General features: G+C 42.6%; 1 protein-coding gene across 1 annotated transcript in view; it reads right to left on the minus strand.

The window, feature by feature from the left end:
- CHN2 (chimerin 2) overlaps nucleotides 1–21,717 on the minus strand; it is a 146,312-nt gene that overhangs the window by 66,390 nt on the left and 58,205 nt on the right. Inside the window, exons 3-6 of the mRNA XM_082193503.1 lie at nucleotides 19,122–19,177; nucleotides 8,545–8,576; nucleotides 6,309–6,422; nucleotides 4,492–4,780 (exon numbers count right to left, since the gene is read on the minus strand). Of these exons, the coding sequence (XP_082049629.1) occupies nucleotides 4,492–4,780; nucleotides 6,309–6,422; nucleotides 8,545–8,576; nucleotides 19,122–19,177 (491 nt within the window). The remainder of the gene's footprint in view (nucleotides 1–4,491; nucleotides 4,781–6,308; nucleotides 6,423–8,544; nucleotides 8,577–19,121; nucleotides 19,178–21,717) is intronic.

Here is a 21,717-nt window from a genome sequence, read left to right on the forward strand (position 1 = left end):
TTCATGCATTTATACATTCATTTATTGCCTATTTTTAATACAGCAAGAGTGGAATGCCTATTTTTTTTTTAGTTTGAGGGATAACGACAGATAAACGTCCTTCTTTTATGATGATGATTTCTGACCTATATAATTATTCGGATGAAAAAGACCCAAAGAAAAGCAACTGATTTGGCATATGCGTTTCATTTTTCTTATGGGGTCTGGCACAGTACTACTAATTACAACTTCCAAGAAACTGTATTATGAGAGTGGACAGATTCCTCAGGCAGTTCCAAGTTATGAATTCTCTTCCTAGTTAGTGGCACTGAAACAACCTTCCACTGACCTGCCCAAAGGGGGAAAGTCTCAGGAATGACTGAGCCATTCAATAATTTCTGTTGTCAACCTTTCGTGCAGGGAAGAATAACTACATCCCACAAATGGTTTAACAAACCTATCAGGGAAATTAATGCCCTCTGCAATAGTTTCTTGGCTTCTGAAATGCTATCAATAAAAGGTGATGTTTCTTTTTTTTTAACCCCTTAACATCTCCTAATTACTGCAGAGGCTTAAACTGTGCTTGAAATGTTTGAAAGCCCTTTTTGCAGGGCAACATTAAAGCGTTAATTCCTTCAATACATTTTTAAAGACGTCTTTTTGTTGAGAAATTCTAAACTATCTGGGTAGATAACTGAAACAAACCAACAAACTTTATTTTACCTACTCCAAAATGGGAGTAAAAGTTATTTAAGCAACTTCCCAATACTATTATGCAAATATAATCAATTTTACCAAGTACAGTGGTACCTCTGGTTATGAACTTAATTCGTTCCGGAGGCCCGTTCTTAAGCTGAAACCGTTCTTATCCTGAGGCGCGCTTTCGCTAATGGGGCCTCCCCTTGTGTGCACACGTCCGGCACACAATTTACGTTCACATCCTGGGGCAAAGTTCGCAAACAGGAGCAGCTATTTCCGGGTTAGCGGAGCTCGTAACCTGAAGCATTTGTAACCAGAAGCATTCGTAACCAGGGGTACCACTGTATACACAAAAATAGCCATGCCTATTTGCCTCATTCTGATTTTCTAAAGGTGCCAAATCCAAAATGTAAGTCATGCTGATTTTAACTGGTGAGTTAATTGCATACCTAGCATTCTCCTGTTGACATTCTCTCCTTTAGCCATTTTCAAATATCTAAAGGGCTGCCACATGGAGGATGGAGCCAGCTTGTTTTCTCCTGCTCCAGAGGCTAGAACCTGAATGGATGGATTCAACTTATAAGAAAGGAGATCTGGACGAAACATCAGGAAGAACTTTCTGACAGTAAGAGTTGTTTGACAGTGGAACAGACTTCCACCAGATGTGGTGCACTCTCCTTCCTTGGAGGTTTTTAAGCAGAGGTTGGATAGCCACCTGTCATGTATGAGCTAGTCAAGTTTCCTGCAGTGCAGGGGGTTGAACTAGATTACCCTCCGGGTATTTTCCAACCCTACAATTCTATGATTCTATACCATATCTTAGAAGTAGGGATGTTTCTAAGAGGTACTGAGGGGTAGCAGTTGCTCTGCCAAAATAGCTTATGTCCCTTGCCCCGCTTCAGTCACAACATGTTAAGGTTCTATATAGCATGGATAAAATCCTTTCTCCCATACTAATAATGGTCTTTGCCAACCATCACAAATTAGATTTTTCTGGAAGGTAATGCAATGTACTCCAATGAGAAAAAATATATATTTGCTACGGCTATCAACAATACATTAACTTCCTGCAGCATTTTTCTTAGCACATTTCAGGGACCACAGCTTGGAGACTGGGAGACGGAGCAATGAATACAAGGAAAACCAACACCCCAAACCTGTTTCCCAAGTTCCACTCATAAATTTATTCTGTTTATAAGCAGAATACAGTGGTACCTCGGGTTACATACGCTTCAGGTTACATACCCTTCAGGTTACAAACTCTGCTAACCCAGAAATAGTACCTCGGGTTAAGAACTTTACTTCAGGATGAGAACAGAAATCGTGCTCCGGCGGCGCGGCGGCAGCAGGAGGCCCCATTAGCTAAAGTGGTGCTTCAGGTTAAGAACAGTTTCAGGTTAAGAACGGACCTCCAGAACGAATTAAGTACTTAACCCGAGGTACCACTGTAGTAGTGTTGACTTAAAGACTGGAGGAATATTGATAGCAGGAAACCTATTTCATATCAGTTAGGAGGAAATGTTTCTTTGGGATAGAAAACTATTTTCTCAGATTACAAACTAGTGCCCCTATGCCACACTAATCAACGACCGTCTCCAGCACCCAGTGTTGTATAAAGGGTGGTCTACAGTGGCTGAATTTATGTCCTGTACCACCAGTTCTCACAAAATCATCTGTTGGAAAGTTTTTGCAGATGGTGAGGAAGAATCTGAACTTAAGTTTCCCCCCTCTTTTCTCCATACATGAAATAATGGGTGGCATAATGTATTCAGCAGTTGAGCATGCAAATATTGTTGCATGAAGCAGCACATGCATATTGTAAGGGTATGCACATGGATCCATTGGCCAGGGTTTAAAACTACAGTGATCCGATTGTCAGAAGTATGACAACTTGAAATTTTGGGTCAAAAAGATTTCTGCATTGCAGGGGGCTGAACTAGATGACCCCTGGGTCCCTTCCAACTCTGCAATTCTATGCTTCCTTCCTTTTTCTGACAGTGAAGCTCTCAGATTTTGAACTATGCTGATATAAAATCCAAAAACCAGATCACCACAGCCTTGTAAGGTGCTTTTCTATTCTGGGCATGTGTCTCTTAAATAATAGTAATTTATAGTTAAAAAGGTAAAGGTAAAGGTACCCCTGCCCGAACGGGCCAGTCTTGACAGACTCTGGGGTTTGTGCGCCCATCTCACATCTATAGGCCGGGGGCCAGCGCTGTCCGGAGACACTTCCGGGTCACGTGGCCAGCGTGACAAGCTGCATCTGGCGAGCCAGCGCAGCACACGGAACGCCGTTTACCTTCCCGCTGGTAAGCGGTACCTATTTATCTACTTGCACCCGGGGGGTGCTTTCGAACTGCTAGGTTGGCAGGCGCTGGGACCGAGCAGCGGGAGCGCACCCCGCCGCGGGGATTCGAACCGCCGACCTTTCGATCGGCAAGCCCTAGGCGCTGAGGCTTTAACCCACAGCGCCACCTGCGTCCCCTTAATTTATAGTTAATTGAGTTTAATTTGTGTTACTGTTTCCACAAGCCTGAAATGTCAGTTGCTCTAAATATTATTAAATAGAGCTTTCTTGTGTATTTCACACTGCTTATGTCTTCCTTGGTCATTTGCACTAGAAACGAAAGCCAGTTCAACTTAAGACGTTTGCTGTCTTGAACAGAGAATGTCTTTAGAAATGTCCTTATGGGACTGAAACAGTATCATAAATAAAAACTATAAATTACATCCTCCAGCAGTCAGGCACTGCTTTTCAGACGCGGGTCAACAACATATTCTTGATTGCGATGCAAACACATTATGTGAATTATGTATTAAATAACCTTCAAAAGCACTTACACCAGAAAAAAAGGTTTCGTTTGAAATATTTTTCAATCTGTGGGAACACACAACCTCTTATAAGAATATTCATCATTTGTCACACATTTCAAGCTGATTTCAGAATTGCTTTATGTTAACTACTACTTGTTTGCTCAGCTACTACAAAAACAACTTCGAAAAGCAAAGATGGAAAGAAAGAAAAGCCACGCCCCCAAAATCAGGCCCATTCACCAAAATAGTAAAGCAGAGATTTGAACTTTGCGTTAAAGGCTAACAAACTTGAGATCTGGTGAACAGGCAATCAGCACAAATTCTTACATTCAGGAATCAATAGCAAGGCTACATTCTCTTTTAGACAGATACTGCAAGCCAGGTGGGGAGGTTACAATCACCAGCATCTCCAGGTAAGACTGGGAGAGGGGGAATTATGCCTTAAACCCTGGAGAGGTACTGCTTATTGATGTATACAATGCTGAGCTCAAGAGACCTAGCTTCTCATTTGAATTTAAATATTTGTATGTGCTCAAGTGCTTTTTTCCACTCATTTTATCTGGGAGATGCTACCTGAACACATATTTCTTAAGCGCAGAAAGGAACCACCCTGAGATATAGGGAGGAAAGGTGGTATACAATTGTTGCTGCTGCTGTTGTTACAATGGGAAGCTATTGTAGGCAGGGCATGCAATCGTCTGGAGTTCATTCCCAATGGAGGAACAGAATAATTTCACAGATCTGATTTCAGCTTTCTGCTTGCACCTCAAATGTTAACATATAAACAAATATATTGGGTTGCAGCCAACTAACATTTACTCAGAGTAGGCCCATTGAAATTAACGGCCATGACTGAGGTCCATTCATTTCAGTGGGTTTACTCTGACTAAAAGTTAGTTGATGACAAGCCACTGAGTGCATTTTAATGACTGAGTGCCCCAGATGCATTTTTTAAAGGCAGATCTATATATGGATTGATTTTCTCATGAATCACCTTACCTTTTCAACTGGTGCGTTTTCTTCACATGTGGTTACACTAGCTTTCCTCGATTCAGTTTTTGATCTACTCAGTCTCCGGGATACTTTTTCTCTAAGCAAAGTGGCATATCCAATGTGTTCATAGATAGGGTTTGTCGTCATTTTTGAAATATATTCAGAAGCCTTGGTTTCTATGTACAGCGTTATCAAGCCGTCTGTTACCAAATCATGTATTGACTCGAACCTCTTTTCCCCTACAAAGTGCTTTCCATCGTAAAAAAGTCTGTAGTTTAAGGTCTGATTGCCAAACCTGCATTAAAACAAAATGAAGTTGTTGCATTAGTGTTTGAACACTAAAAACATTGATTTCTCAGATGATTCAGGCTATAAAAAGGCCATGTTCCTCATTAGCTATAAAGCTGGAGGATGGAGTACAGACTCAAGGAACCAGTATATATTCAGATGAAACAGGTTTGTGCCAGGGCTGCATGAACATGTGTTATAGACCGGTGCAGAACATCCTCAACTGCACTCGGAAGAGAACTTTGGACTAATGCAATCCCTGCTTCCCTTCTGCTCTTTTCCTGCTGTTCTTAACTGTGGCTAAACAGTCACAACACAGCACTAGTAAACCAAGGTATAGCAGGGTGTCCTCTTATGCAGGAATCAAAACCAGCTCCATGTCTTTAATATCAGCTCAATGTGGCACTTAGCTATGTTTGAAGTTACCAGGGGGAACCTTGCTCATCACAGGGGATGAGCTGATAGAAAGTCTTGCACAATCTGTGGCGTACAATTCACTTTATTGCTTAAATAGGGTTTAGAAATCAGTAAGTGAAGTTGATGACTCAAGATAGCCTGCGACCCCCTTATTTGCAAATGCAGAGCTCATAGCATAATAAGGCGGCCTTCTTCATTTGCACTAGGTAGGGATAGCTAACTTATGCACCTCCGAAGTGTCGCAGGTTAGCCGCTCTAAGTTTCCTGTACCCAAGATACTCTTAAATCATGGTTAAATACAATTCATGGTTAAATATAGTCTTGTAGGTATAACTGGTATAATTAGAGTTCTAACTGGTGATGGTGTTGATATAATGTGAATAATTTTGGGGTACTCTGTAGTACCCCAAACGCCCTTTGGATGCATCTAGACTAGTGACTGGGAGTGGCAGCCAAGAACATATAACACCAGTCCTGAAAGACCTACATTGGCTCCCAGTACCTTTCCAAGCACAATTCAAAGTGTTAGTGCTGACCTTTAAAGCCCTAAGCGGCCTCAGCCCAGTATACCTGAAGGACCATCTCCACCCATATCGTTCAGCCTGGACACTGACGTCCAGCTCCAAAGGCCTTCTGGCGGTTCCCTCACTGCGAGAAGTGAGGTTACAGGGAACCAGGAAGAGGGCCTTCTCGGTAGTGGCGCCTGCCCTGTGGAACGCCCTCCCATCAAATGTCAAGGAAATAAACAACCATCTGACTTTTAGAAAACATCTGAAGGCAGTCCTGTTTAGGGAAGTTTTTTATGTTTGATGTTTTCTTGTGCTTTTAATTCTGCTAGGAGCTGCCCAGAGTGGCTGGGGAAACCCAGTCAGATGGGCGGGGTATAAATAATAAATTGTTATTATTATCACAGAAAGTGCAAAAAATCAACTATCGAGCCTGCAAAAATTTATGCTTTAAAGTTTAAAGGATTGTAATATCTAACACGTTACAGACAACATCATACCATTTTTAAAGTATACTGTTTTGCATATAGTTGTTATAACTGCAATTCCTTCAGGTTCCCAATGGCCAACAAGCACTTCTTAAAATTTGCAAACAGAAGCAGCAAAGCTCACCTGAGAGCTAGGGTATAGCATCCAGGCTGCCGCTGGCTCTCTCTGAGAATATATGCTCCTTCTACACCTCCAAGCAATTCATCGGCTTGCTCGCGAGAAATGATCCCATGAAACCTGATGGAACAGAAAGCCATCAGGTTAGAGAATAACTCTGAATGGAAGAAAGGCCACAGGAGCTCAGTGTTAAAACACAGAAGGAGGACACATAAAAGTCACTACAAAATAGTTCATGATAGGGTTGTGTCCCTCTGTATGTGCAACAAACTGATGCCAGGGGGAACATCTTGGGAGGAACAGATAGCAAGGAATGCTGCAGTCAAGATTAAAATTGCACCCACAAACTTTTCATTCATTTGCTCAGGCTGCTTTTGGTGAATTCTGCTGTCCATGGTGGTGATACACAACTGATTTATTTGCGCTGCATTTTAATTATTGCTTTGGGATTTTCCTACAGCTGTTCTGTTGCTGTTAAAAGCCTCCTTAAAAGGCTGTTGTCTTAGAAAGGCAGGATACAAATATTTTAAATAAATAAATAGTGGAACCAGGGGCTTAGCAGGGCCTGGTTTTAGTAATCTGTAACATTTTGCAAGCTCTCTGCCTGTATTCCCAGCTCTTCTGCCTTTGAATTAATTTTATATGACTTCTTCTTCTTTGGCGATCACTCGTGGCCAAGTAAGATAGTCTTCCATGAACATGGTCTTAATAGTGTGTCCGTAGGTGACTGTGGAGGCCAATTCTGGATCCGTATCTCCTTCCACACTGGAGACATAGGTTTCCGGGCGGGAGTTGATCACGGTGAGGGTTTGCCAAACATGCCATCCTCTTAGCACGTTTCTCCCTTTCGTCCTGAGTTCAAGTGTCTTCAAAGTCCATGACACCTTTGGTAGAGGCTGTTCTCTAGCTGGAGCACTTGCAGGCAAGTGTTTCCCAATTGTCGGTGTTTATACTACATTTTATTAGATTTGCCTTGAGCAAACCTCTTTTGCTGACCACCAGCATTACGCTTTCCAGTATTTTAAAGTTTGGAATAGACAACACCAGATTCAGACTGGATCATATAGCTCAGTCTGTGGAGCTCTTAATCTCAAGGTTGTGGGTTCGAGCCCCACACTGGGCATTGTAGGGAGTTGGACTAGATGATCCATGTGGTCTCTTCCAACTCTACGATTCTGTGATTCTGAAAAGGAGACCTAAGTTAAGATTTACAAAATAAATGAAGAAGACTGGGTGGAAGAGTCCTTCTCCCTGGCTCTGCTGGCGGCGGGCGGGTGGGTCCACTGCTACAGAAGCCCCTTGCTGTACTTGTATGAATGGCAGGCTGCCGTTCACAGCCAGCACAAGTTTCCAAAATGGGGTGGAGGAGAAAAGGCCAAGGATTCCCTGGATTTTAAGCTGGCCCATTGACAGGTGGCCCACTCTACTGCACCTTACCAAGGACGATAAGGCTGTCAAAGGCTATGAATCACGATGGCCTTGTTCTCCTGTTGCAGGAAGTAGACCTCTGAATCCCAGCTGCTGGAAATCACAAGCCGGGAGAGTGCTGCTGCTCCTGGCCACAGTGAGAATAGGATTCTGAACTATTCTGGGAGCCAGTGTGGTGTAGTGGTTAACAGCGGTAGATTCGTAAACTGGGGAGCCGGGTTCGCGTCTCCGCTCCTCCACATGCAGCTGCTGGGTGACCTTGGGCTAGTCACACTTCTCTGAAGTCTCTCAGCCCCACTCACCTCACAGAGTGTTTGTTGTGGGGGAGGAAGGGAAAGGAGAATGCTAGCCGCTTTGAGACTCCTTCGGGTAGTGATAAAGCGGGATATCAAATCCAAACTCTTCTAGATGGGCCTCTGGCGTTACCCAGCTGGTCTTTCCTTTTAAACAAACAACCAAAGCAAAAAGATCCCCGTCACCTTCTTTCCTGACCAACAGCAGTGGCTCCACTTCTCCAGTTCTTCCTAGGGCTGGGTTAGGATTGCTCTACATCTCTAACTGCAAAATACATACTGAAATGTATATACACTATAGGTACCACCTGAAAAGACAATTCACGTGCATGCAAACGAAGAGTCTGGGAAGTCAAGAAAAACTGAGTAAGTACGTGGAAAGAAATGGAGAAATAACACTGAGTTAAATGATCTCTTCATTAACATTAAACAATCTCTTCATAGCAATTTTAAATTGCACAGTATCATGCATCAAATTATTACTTTGAAAGTTATTTTCCTACAAATAATTTAATACATACTCTCGTCCATAGTATTTTGGTCTGTTCTCCACCTAAATGGAGGGGGAAAGACAACACAGTTAGATATACATTAATAGAAGCAACAATAAAAATTTAAGCTGGTGAAACAATAATATCATCAATATTTTGCCCAACCACAAATACTTCAGGTTGCAACTTTAAAAAAGTGTTTTAGGGTGAAATAAGTGTTGCCTGCAGAGCAGGAAGCCTGGAGGATGGCATCCTTTATCTAAGAGAGCACAAAGGATTAATTTTAAATGCTACACGTAATGCTGAAAATTTTAATCTGGCAATTATACGCAAACAAATGCCAGGCCAGCAGGGGGCAGTTCCTTACAAAGTTTGATGCACTATGTTTTTGTTCAATGTTCATCTAATATTTGGAGCATAGTGCTGGAATATTAACAGTTGCCGTTGATTTAAATAGTCATTACTAATGTGCTTCTCACTGGCAGTCTTTCAGTAACCAATACTAAATTATGGCTGGATCCATAAAGATAGGCTTTAAACCTTTCATTTTAATGTTTTAATCTTTATTGCAATGCTTCAAAATGAAGAGAAAGAAAGAAAGAAAGAAAGAAAGAAAGAAAGAAAGAAAGAAAGAAAGAAAGAAAGAAAGAAAGAAAGAAAGAAATGCCCTATAATGTTTATTGGGCAACCCAGTCAGGTGTAACCTGTTACAAATAGTAAAATTATTACTACTACACAGCAGAGTCCTTGGGCTGGTGATCAATGTCTTGCAAGTCTCAGGATACCTAATTACACAAGGCAGAGAACATGAATGCACTGCAAGTTAACCTGTTTCTAACAATGCATGTTACACTGCCTATTTGCAATGCTATTGTCTTTGGTATTCACACATGCTATATCCAAACAGAACTACCGTATTTTTTGCTCTATAAGACTCACTTTTTCCCTCCTAAAAAGTAAGGGGAAATGTGTGTGCGTCTTATGGGGCGAATGCAGGCTGCGCAGCTATCCCACAAGCCAGAACAGCAAGAGGGATTGCTGCTTTCACTGTGCAGCGATCCCTCTTGCTGTTCTGGCTTCTGAGATTCAGAGTATTTTTTTTCTTGTTTTCCTCCTCCAAAAACTAGGTGGTCTAGTGCGTCTTATAGAGCGAAAAATACGGTAATCTGGGGCTTGGTTTCCAGCTTGTTTACCGTTATTCCTACTTGTCTGCCTAGATTTTTCATCGGTAACATGTTCCAGCTATTGTGGCTGTCCACAAAAATTCGTAGGGTCCAATGGTCTCAGTGGTGCAGAATGCTTTCCATCAGTTACACCCCTATCTGGACACAGCTAGCCTAACTTCTGTTGTCTATGCTCTGGTAAACTCTAGTTTAGATTACTGCAATGTGTTATACGTGGGACTGCCTTTGGGGATGGTTTGGAAATTGCAGCTGGTGCAGAATTTGGCCGCCAGGATGCAAGACAGTTTGAGTAAATTAACACCAACCCTGACTCAACTACACTGGCTACCAGTTATCTTCAAGGCCCAGTTTAAAATGGTGGTTTTGACCTATAAAGCTTTATGCAGCTCTGGGCCTCAAGGACTGCCTCTCCCCACATGCACTGACCCAGACCCTGTGATTGCCATCTAAGATCCTTCTCTGTGGGCCCCACCTTCCCAAGAGGTCCGCAGGGTAGCAAGATGAGAATGGGCCTTTTTTCAGTGGTGCTTCCCCATTTGTGGAATGCTCTCCCCAGGGAAGCTCACCTGGCCCCATCGTTACATATCTTTAAAGGGACCCCTGACCGTTAGGTCCAGTCACGGACGACGCTGGGGTTGCAGCGCTCATCTCGCTCTATATGCTGAGGGAGCCGGCGTACAGCTTCCGGGTCATGTGGCCAGCATGTCTAAGCAGCTTCTGGCAACCAGAGCAGCGCACGGAAACGGCGTTTACCTTCCCGCCAGAATGGTACCTATTTATCTACTTGCACTGTGGGCTTTTGAACTGCTAGGTTGGCAGGAACTGGGACCGAGCAACGGGAGCTCACCCCGTCACAGGGATTCGAACTGCCGACCTTCTGATCGGCAAGCCCTAGGCTCTGTGGTACATATCTTTAGGCACCAGCAAAAACATTTATTTTCTGCTAGGCCTTTGTCTTTTCATTATCTGTAGTCTCCTTTAACTGCCAGGGTGTTCTGTTCCTGCCTTTAAAAGTATGAAAGAATTTTAGATTTTTCTATTCTTTGTCTTTTTTAAATGTTTATTATTTATTGTTGTAAGTCACTTCGGATTGCACTGGCAAAAAAGGCAACTAATCCGTTTAATAAATAATAGTAACAACAACATATAACACAGACAAACTCAAATGTTGCTTGCTGCTGGTTAGTACAAATTTTGTCCCTTGAGAGCTCAGTATACAGTGCTTAGCTGGAAACCTCATAAATATCTGTCAGCAATTGCCAAAACCAAAACTCCTGATGATACAGTGAAAGAATCTAACTTATCTCTTACATATCCTTTGATGCATTCCACCCCCCTTGCGATAGCATACTAGAAAATTTTCTGAAACACCAAATCCTCAGCAGAGGAATCTCTCTGCAATGCCTAGTGTCTATTTACTTACTATATTTTTATCTCAACATTTCTCCAAGGAGCCCAGAGCAGCATTCTAGCGTCACCACAACCCAAGTGTAAAATGTCAAACAGCTTCATGAAAATGCCTTTCTCAAAAATAATGTTTTATGAGGTTTCAGGCATGGCCCATCTCTCTGACTTCAAGATCATAGTTCATACAGATATGACAGCTTCTGAACACAGTGACATAGCTAAGATTGGAGAAAACTATATCCCACAAGGCATCTTAAAATGAATGTGTGACTCCAAGCAAGTCCACCCACAATGACAAACTGTGGCAGAAATGTGCAACACTATACACAGTACTGCTTTGAAGGGTGGAAGAATTTCTGGATCAATTTCTGTTATGATAATGCATAGTAGACATGCATTGAAGACTTACTGGATGTTGTTTGAGGGTCTAACCAATGTAATCTTAAAAAGAAGAGTTCTGTCGAAACTAGTGGCATTTTCTTGTAAGTAAAATATATTTAGAATCAAGGTATGCACTCTTGATGAGTCAACAAAACATATATGCCAGGTGTAAGATTGCAGTGACCTTGAACTGCAATTCCTCCTCTTTGGAACGTCTGCTTTAGTGATCTCCAGTAAGCACAGTAAAAATGTTATTGTAAAAACATGCCACTGTACAGCAGAAACTTCACAGGAAAGCATTATGACCAATGACTGTGGGATAAATATATGCCCTAAATACAATTTCTCCTCTCAAATAATCTGCATTCAAGCTGATGTGTGAGATCACCCTACTGACTTCTTATTATTTTTGAATTAAACCAGCTTTTAAATGAAAATGCTGCTGTAAGTTAAAAAAAAATGTAAAAGGGGGCATTGAAAATGGTGGCACTGCTTCAGTTGTAGAAGAATTCATACAATTTAAAGGAAAATGCATCCAGTTTTCTTTCTAATCTCCAAAATAAGGTATCTGTCAAGATGAGAAGCAAAGAAAAAGGACTTTGACTGCATTTCCAAATGCTAATCAAGTTTTATAGATGTGTATTCTTTCCCCAGGACCACTATGGACTTTTTTCGTGGGGGGGGGGGGAGTATATGTTGCAGATTACACTGAAGATTTTATCTAGGATTTTGTAACTGGGAGTAGCTAGAGTTGCATTTACCAATCACCAGTATCTAAAGATCAATTTACAACCAGACAGCCTCTGCAATTATCTTTGTGCACCCACACCCAACCATGTTGCCTAATCATCTAATCTGTTAATGATGGGAAAATCTGAAAAGTGCATTAGTAAGACGTTCAAAGTCCAGAAGATAAACATTTGCATACAATGCCCTTTAGCACATTAGTCATGGTGAGAGTAAAAGCCTAAATGTAGTATTTTGATCAGATTAGGTTATATCCAATGGTGGCATGTGAAGGAATGTTACCAAAGTCTAGAAATCCACCTTAAAGAATAGTGGATAGCAAACATGTCAAGCCCATTCAACAACGAAGGAACAAAACAAGATAATTAAATAGAGAGGATATAAATGACAATTATTTCAGATACAGTGGTACCTCGGGTTACATACGCTTCAGGTTACATACGCTTCAGGTCACAGACTCCGCTAACCCAGAAATAGTACCTCGGGTTAGAACTTTGCTTCAGGATGAGAACAGAAATCGTGTGGCGGCGGCGGGAGGCCCCATTAGCTAAAGTGGTACCTCAGGTTAATAACAGTTTCAGGTTAAGAATGGACCTCCGGAATGAATTAAGTACATAACCACTGTATACAGAAATAAAATGTCAATGACATGTACTTGGTAAGATGTGAGGGAGACGCAAATCGATTTGATCTGCAGGCTCACCTTCTAAAGAATTAACAACTGTTCAACCGGCAGATTCTACCATATCTTACAGGAGAATCTGCTAACAACACAGGCAAGTGAGACAGTTAGCCAATAGGGACATAACAAAGATAGACAAATCTGTAGAAGTTCAGCAAACAGTCGATAAGGATCTGGATTCACAAAAGGAGGCCACTGGGTTTCAAGCATGACTTCATTGTGTGTAGGACTGCTGCCAGCAACAAGAGCAAAAAAAGTCATAGATTTCAGAGCTACTTTAATAGCTCTCAGTCGATCGCTGGCTGATCTGTTTGTAGGGTCAAAACATTTGGGCATAATTCATGAAGGATCACTTCTTATGTTACTTTTTAGTAAGGGAAGTAGCAGGAAAATGTTCAGATGTGGCTCTTTGCTGCTTTCAAGAAGTCATACTTCACATGAGGCTGAGTTGGGTGTAATGGTTTGTTTGTTGGACTAAGAGTGAGGAGACACTGGATTCCCTTTGCTACTCAGCCCTGAGACTCAACTGGGCCAGTTGCTCTACCGGTCTCACCTAAGTCCTGGGATTGTTGTGGAGATTAAGTGGCATGGAAGAAACAGGTGAATTACCCTGAGCATCTTACAATTAAAGGTAAAGGGAACCCTGACCATTAGGTCCAGTCGTGGCCCACTCTGGAGTTGCGGCGCTCATCTCACTTTACTGGCCGAGGGAGCCGGCATACAGCTTTCGGGTCATGTGGCCAGCATGACTAAGCCACTTCTGGCGAACCAGAGCAGCACACGGAAATGCCATTTACCTTCCCGCCGGAGCAGTACCTTTTTATCTACTTGCACTTTGATGTGCTTTCGAACTGCTAGGTTGGCAGGAGCAGGGAACGAGCAATGGGAGCTCACCCCGTCGCGGGGATTCGAACCGCCGACCTTCTGATCAGCAAGTCCTAGGCTCTGTGGTTTAACCCACAGCGCCACCCATATCCCTATCTTACGATTATGAATAGTTAAAATTAATGGCAGTTCCTAAGGCTCAGATCTAAAATGGAATCTAAAACTGATTAAATCTAAAACTAGGTTAAATTGCCTCCATATCTGTTGTCTTCTATTTCCCCCTCAACTTTACTTCCTCCAGGCCAGACTGTATATCCGAATACAAATCCACCTGCTCCACATTTACAAAATTAGGACTACATTTCCTTTCCTTTCCTTTGGAAAAGTCTCTTATTCAGTTGCCAGGTGGAGAAACCATCCCTGGGGGACAGACTATTTCATCCTGAACAGATTTCCTTTCCTGGCATCAGTGCCTAAATATACATATTTAATTAAGTCATTTATCTAGTTGGAAAACATCTGAGATTGACTCACTGGACACAATCTGCTTTATGATGTCATCCTTCTTCAGTCTGAGACACTTAGGATACATGGTATTGTTTTATACTTTGCATGACATCATCCGGTTTATGATGTCACCCTTCTCCCTTTTCTGAGATGCTTAGCATACGAGGGACAAGAGCAGATCAAGAAGTTTTGAAAGAGATGTAAGCGGCTAAGATACCCCAACCTGTTCCCACACCCCACCGGCCAAATCTTTTACATAAAAGGTGGGGTGCACTAACTGACAAGACTCACTCACTTTGCAAATGTTGGGAACTGCAAACACACTCTCCTTGGAGGGGAGTTTGCTCCCATCTGTGAAGGTGGTGTCTGGTTCTAGATAACAAGCTTGTACCCGTCTGTTTGGGCTCCTCCAGTTCTGCCTCCTCCTGCCCCTCCAAGTCCTTCTCAGCCTCTGCTGAGGCTGCGTGTTCTGCAGAAAAGCTGGGGGAAGGAGAAGCACCATCCCTTCAGAGGGAGCTGAAGTCAGGGCAGAAAGGAGAGAGTCCCCCACCTCCAGCCTACATTCCTGTCCTGGCTCTCACTGGAGGAAGAACTCAAATTGCAGGATCTACCAAAATCTTTAATTCTCAGATCAGTACAGTACACAGGGAGAGTTCAAAGACATCGTAGGTGCTACACATGGCTAGACAAGCTAAGACATTGACCCAACCAGCAACACACTCCCTAAAACCTTGTTATATGGGAATGGGGCAGGCACAACTTCGGATGGCAATTGAGGCTGTTCCTGAAACTGGGCATGCAAGCAGGCACTCCTCTGAGAAGGGTGGGTCTTCCCTGTCTGTTCATGCCTGTGCTGGTGTCTTCTTCATGACCTCAGCAACAGAGGTTGGGGAGCGGATGGGACAGGCTGGGCGGCCACCTCCTCTGAAGAGCTAGGGAGCCAGAAACGGCAACTCCAGAGTTGGCACTACATTCAGAGTGACTGAGGTGAAGGTGGGCCTTGCTGATCTTGGAGGAAAGGCTGTGCAGGTGCCTGGGAGACTGATGGGGAGATGACATGGGTTGAAGGGACCATCCATCCCCCACTGGGTGTGTTCCATGATCCTCCTTCCCAAGCAGCTCCTCAAGTCCCCATGACTCTGGTTTGGTTTGGTATCTATCCCATTAGAACTTCCTTGGGTTATTCTGTGGGCAGCTCATTCCCACACCAACTTTGTCCGACCAGCCCCATCACTCAGGGACCATGACCGTTCTCACTGTTTAGCTCCCCCTCTGTTTCCTCCTCCTTCTCCTGAGCACCTGCCAATCCACGCCTGATCCCAAAGGTTCTGCAGGGCTCATGACATCAGTAGCTAAAGCCTTTCACTCTGTTTGGAATCTTCAACTTAGTATTTCCTTCTTGACTTACTGGGTCAAGTACAAAGAACCTTAACCACTATAGGTTTAGGGATGCTGCTTTGTGACTATTGCTTATTTGAAGGGTGAAGTCCTGTGAAAATGAGGACATGTATATACATACTTCCTCCACTTGTTCTAGAACTCCTGCTTTCAAATGTCATTCTAGACAGGCAGCACAAACCAAATGCCAACTGAGATTTGCTTTGCCTGTACGTCTCTTATGTAAAACATTACTTGAGGAGATAGAATGATTCAGGACCATTTCACATCAAATCATGTATTATCCATTTAAATCCACGAATAAATATTCCATCCTTAGATGTGAACAACTGGGGAACAAAACATTGATGGCTGAGTCTCTTATTTAGATTTATGTCTCCCAGGTCAAAATCCAATATTTTATATTATCTTTTACTGAATTTTACGTGAACTAAAGGAATTCCTGGATGCTTTAGCACCACAGTGAGAATATTACAAGCCAAAAAGACACCATAGTAATCTTCAAGCTCTTGTTTTACAGCTAGGCTTTCAGGAAAATCTAAGCAGAAAACAGAGGAACATTTCACATTTACATATGTTAAACCCCTTCATACATTACTACTTGTATTTATTTATACGTTGAAGATTTCTGCATATTACATCCAGCTGAAAAATAAACGGGCACTTATGAATAAAAACCCATTCCCATTTTGTACAGAATTAAGAGCAGAGGATGGTAAAATGTTTTGCTTTTCCCCAAGCTATCACATATTTTACTATCTTTACTAGCAATAGTGTTTTCTAAAACTGTAATTAGAATTAAGAACAATGAGCAAAGTAATTAGCTGACATATTTCTCTGCATAATAGTCTGGTTTAGGAAGTGCATGCTTTGTAAGCACCAGGGACAATTTATTCAAATTTGCCATTGTAGTGAACACTGTTTTGTTGAATAATTGTTAGCAATTTCTGAAAATCTCCAGCAGAGAGAGACTTCCAACACCGATTTAGCATTATGCCAAACCAATAAGCTGCACGAACATTAAGCTATTCTGTAATGGGAGTTTATACAGGGGGGAATTTGTTCCAAGAGTCATCTACAATGCTCCATTCCTTCAATCGTTATGAAATGTGTAAAAGGTAACATTTATTGAATTGGGTGGTAGGATAATATGTAATATTTTAATCTGATATTAATCTCATTGTGTTATCTTTGTTTCTTTTTTTGGGGGGGGGAGGTTTTTAACACCAATTTTAAAAAATGGATCTGAGTGTATCTAAGAAATCACAGGTTGGTTAGCTTAACATCATTTCAGGGCCGTCTTTAGCAGATGCGGCACTGGGGTCCAAATATCCACCTAGCACCCCCAAATTACCACGGATGGGGGGGGGGAATGAAGCTGCGCACTGCCAGCCATGGGGGGGTACAACTCCCCCCATGTCTCTGCGGGAGAGAGATCCCCGCAGAGGCTTGGAGGGAAGTTGCGTGCCTGCCAGCCATATGGTTGGCGGGGAGCAGCTTCCCTCCTAAGCCTCTGCGGGGATCGCTCTCCTCTCACGAAGGCTTGGGAAGGAAGCTACACGCCCGTCCGCCAGCCATGTAGTTGGCGGGGCGCAGCTGGCGGGTGTGCAGGGAAAGGGGAGGCCGCCAGCAAAGCCGTGCAGCTCCCCCACTCGCTGGGGTGCCCCTGAGAGGCCGGTGCCCTGGTGCGACACACCACTAAGCCCTATGGGAAAGACGTCTCTGCATCATTTCAGGGAGAATTGGTGGAAAGCGTTATTGAAGATAGAATTACCAAGTACAGTGGTATCTCGGGTTACATACGCTTCAGGTTATATACGCTTCAGGTTACAGACTCTGCTAACCCAGAAATATTACCTCAGGTTAAGAACTTTGCTTCAGGATGAGAACAGAAATCGTGCTCCGGTGGTGCGGCGGCAGCGGGAGGCCCCATTAGCTAAAGTGGTGCTTCAGGTTAAGAACAGTTTCAGGTTAAGAACAGACCTCTGGAACAAATTAAGTACTTAACCTGAGGTACCACTCTATATAGAAGAACAAGATGAAAACCCAAGCCAGAGACAACTTCCCAGTTTTTCCCCCCTGGCCTCATTCATCTAGCCTGTTCCAAATTATAGTAGGCTGCTTTATTTCTGAGTCAATCTCAGTATGAGCCACAATGACCTCACTCATCCCAACTTAAGGTACACCAACAAGTCTCATGGCACACATGGAAATACACTGAGTATACTGTGCAAAGGCAACTCTGCTTAACAGTATTGCTTCTGGCTATTCTTGCTTGCTAGCAAACATGAAGAAACATGTCTTTAAAAACTACTAAAAATCATTATCATACTAAAGAGACAACTAGACGAACTTCAAGCACATTCGAACCCCACAGCTTCTTCCCAGGAGAAAGAGAAGTGATTTCTTCCTCCCTTCTCCTGGAAAACTTTGCTGCAGTGGGTGTGCCCTTCCCACCTGCAGAAAACAAAAGAATTGCTTTTAAGCCTGACAACTGAGGAGCTTATTCATGAACAGGTCTGCTACTGGGAAGGGCTCCTGCTTGATGCTGGAAACTGCTCTTTCTAGCTAGCAGATTTGCTCTGCAGGAGATGCATTGACTGGGACAGGTCTATTTCAGGAGGAAGACTAGGGAGTCCTCTCTGCTCAGAGCTACTGAAGCATCAGACAGAGCTGCTTATCCACTTGAAATGTGCGTTTCTCAGTTAGCACCTCTGACAGTTACAGCAGATCTGTGTCTGCAATCAGCAACACTTCCGGTGACCTTCGTAAGGCCTATACAGACATCACCGGGGACATCCTAGGGAAGGAAACACCTCTTTAATGAGATGCTTACTCTGCCAATACAAAAACCAAGATCAGCAGCTTCATCTCAGATGTTGTGCAATTAGGGTGAGCCATACCTAGTACACCATCATGGGAATACAACTGGTCAGAAACAAAGCACTTTGTTAGAAACTTCAGGAAACCAAACTGGGAGACAGCCAGTAAATGCACGGCCTTATCTATTCTTACATACTGTCTTTGTGCTTTAGACTTGTAGGGAGAATGACCGCATGCTATTAATTCAATATTCTATCTACACTATTCTAAAACATTTGTCAAAATGCATATTTTCAGATGACAAACAGGGTTTGTGAAGCTAGTGGAAGATTTGCTGGGGTTGGGTAGGAAATCGCGCTTCATTTACGGCAGAAATAAATACAAAGATACACAACACTTTGATGAACAGAAAAATTGTACTGAAAACATCTTAATAATATTAATCACTTAAAGCTTAGAATTTATAACAAACACCGACTGGTGTTTTTATAATGTTTACCTTATAATTTTTTTAAAAAGAGAGTGCTTTGTAAACTTTTGTTTGGGTGACAATATATAGATCACATCCTGCACACATAAAATGTGAAGACCAACAGTATCAGCATGCTGCTGACCATTCAATTAAAGAAGATGAAGAGAAACTTGAAACTGACCTCTCGAGGACAAATTATTCTCTTGGGACGAGGTGCTTCCTGTTGTAACTGATACACTGTCAAACATAAAAAACACGTTTGTAATTAGAAGGCTGCAATGAATACTAACATTTGCTTAGATAGGCTTAAAGAAGATGCTTCAAACTAAATTCAAATGAAGGGGAAATAGCTGACTTGCAAGGGGTATTATAGTGTATCACATTTAGAATTCATAGAGAGGACACAGGTACCTTCCTCCACAGTGAATCTTGATATCCTCATCAGTTTTCCTCCTCACCTCAGCTGTCTAGAAGGCTGCCTACTTTTTGGCTGGTTGGTTCATGTGTTGTTAGAACAATTATCCATTTAAAATAACAGAAATTATAATGCCTGGTTTAAGATTTTAAAACTTCTTGGCGAAGAGGGAGAGGGTGCTCTGTGAATTCTCAGGCATCTAGGTAAAAAGGTAAAGGACCTAGTTAAGTCCAGTCAAAGGTGACTATGGGGTTGCAGCGCTCATCTCGCTTTCAGGTCACTTTCAGCTGGCGTTTGTCCACACACAGCTTTCCGGGTCATATGGCCAGCATGACTAAACTGCTTCTGGCGCAATGGAACACCGTGACAGAAGGCAGAGTGAATGGAAACGCTGCTTATCTTCCTGCCACAGCGGTACCTATTTATCTACTTGCACTTGCACGCTTTCAAACTGCTGGGTTGGCAGGAGCTGGGACAGAGGAATGGAAGCTCACTCCACCATGCAGATTCGAACCGCCGACTTTCTGATTGGCAAGCCCAAGAGCCTCAGTGGTTTAGACCACAGCGCCACCCGTGTCTAGTCAATCAGTGCTCTGCACAGCTACTTTTGCAAAAAAATGGCAGAAGTTCTTCCCGTGAGGCTGCTCCTCAAGTGAAATAGCCATGCATGTGACAACAATATGACAAATGATTTTCCCGAAATGGGAGTGATTTCTGTTTTTATGCACATCTTTTCTACACATGGAAATGTGGAAATTAGTCAGAGAAACGTAAGCCTATCTTTAAAAATTGCTACACATTTTAGATTTTCTATTGGTACTAGCACCATCCATTCCAACAAATCTATTGACGAAAATTATATATTCTGCTTGCCACAACTTGTGAGATGTTGGCTTGCAAGGCTTCCGCTGTGCTGAACACACCACATCATGTGACGTTGCTTTTAAGTGCCCATGGCAGGGTTCATATTAATGACTAGGGGTGGATCTACACACAGGAAAACCCCCGCTATAATTAAGTCAGAAATTAAATCATTATAACAAAACAAAAAAAAAAACCGCTATGGAAAAACACATAGAAATTATTTTTGCTCTCCAGCGTCGTCTGGTGTTGCATGTTTATAACACATTCAAAACACTGTTTTTTGACTAATCCAACTGAGTCCTAGGTGTGTATGTACTTGTATATTGTTTGTGAGCCCAGGTGCAGGGAGCACGTGGCTGGTGAGATCATGAAGCTGAGGCTCCAATACTTTGGCCACCTCATGAGAAGAGAAGACTCCCTGGAAAAGATGTTGGGAAAGATGGAGGGCACAAGGAGTAGGGGACGACAGAGGATGAGATGGTTGGACAGTGTTCTCGAAGCTACCAGCATGAGTCTGACCAAACTGCGGGAGGCAGTGGAAGACAGAAGTGCCTGGCGTGCTCTGGTCCATGGGGTTATGAAGAGTCGGACACGACTAAATGACTAAACAACAAGAACATTCTAATACACATACAGAATAAGGAATATTGGTGTGGACAGGCATGCAATAATATATTCTATTACCGTATTGTACTACTAATACATACTAGTTGCCTATAGCGATAACAAGACACGTATTCTAAAAGCTGTTTAATACTTTTACAACTCTGTATTCTTCTCCCTACATCCTTTGCTCACTTTGCAGCTCTTTTCCCCCTTGCTCTCCCAGAGCTATTTACAGCTTCTGCTCTAACGATCTTATGTCAGTAAGTGAGCTGGTCAGTAATAAGGCAAGTAAATGAAATACATTAGAAAATTACTTTAGTCAGCAAAGATTTTTAAGCATTATGGAAGAAGCAGGTCTTCAGGGAATATACAAGTGAGAAAAGGGGTAGCTTTCTCTGCAGCCCAGACAAGTCTACAATTTATTTCAAATGTGGGCATTCTGTATACAAGCATATTACCATATTTGTAGTCAACTTCTGATCCAGTAGGAGCAGACTAAAACTTACAAATGTTTGTGGTCAGCATCATGGCAACAGAGACAGATGCATGCTTAGCATCTATATGTTTCCCCATTAAATTCCTGAAGTGTTTCACTAACACTGTATTGCAAGTCTGGCATCTAATGACTGTATGAATCATGATTTGAACTAGAGATTTCAAGCTCATAAGCACATGCCCTTAAGCAGCAAACCATCGCACAATGCAACAGAAGTGAGCTGTAGAGTTTAGTTACAAGTGGAAAAGGTCAGTTTTCTAGTAATTGCATTGAATTTCATAACTGAAGTGGTGGTGGTTCAGAATAGCCAAGCTGGCGGTTCTTATCCTCAGCTAAGTATGAGCAGAGCACAAATCACTTGAGAATTTCAAGCATGGCTTACAATGGGCTTGGCAT

This window comes from Podarcis vaucheri, assembly GCF_965113315.1.
Source record: "Podarcis vaucheri genome assembly, chromosome: 12".
In the NCBI taxonomy this organism is placed as follows: Eukaryota; Metazoa; Chordata; class Lepidosauria; order Squamata; family Lacertidae; genus Podarcis; species Podarcis vaucheri.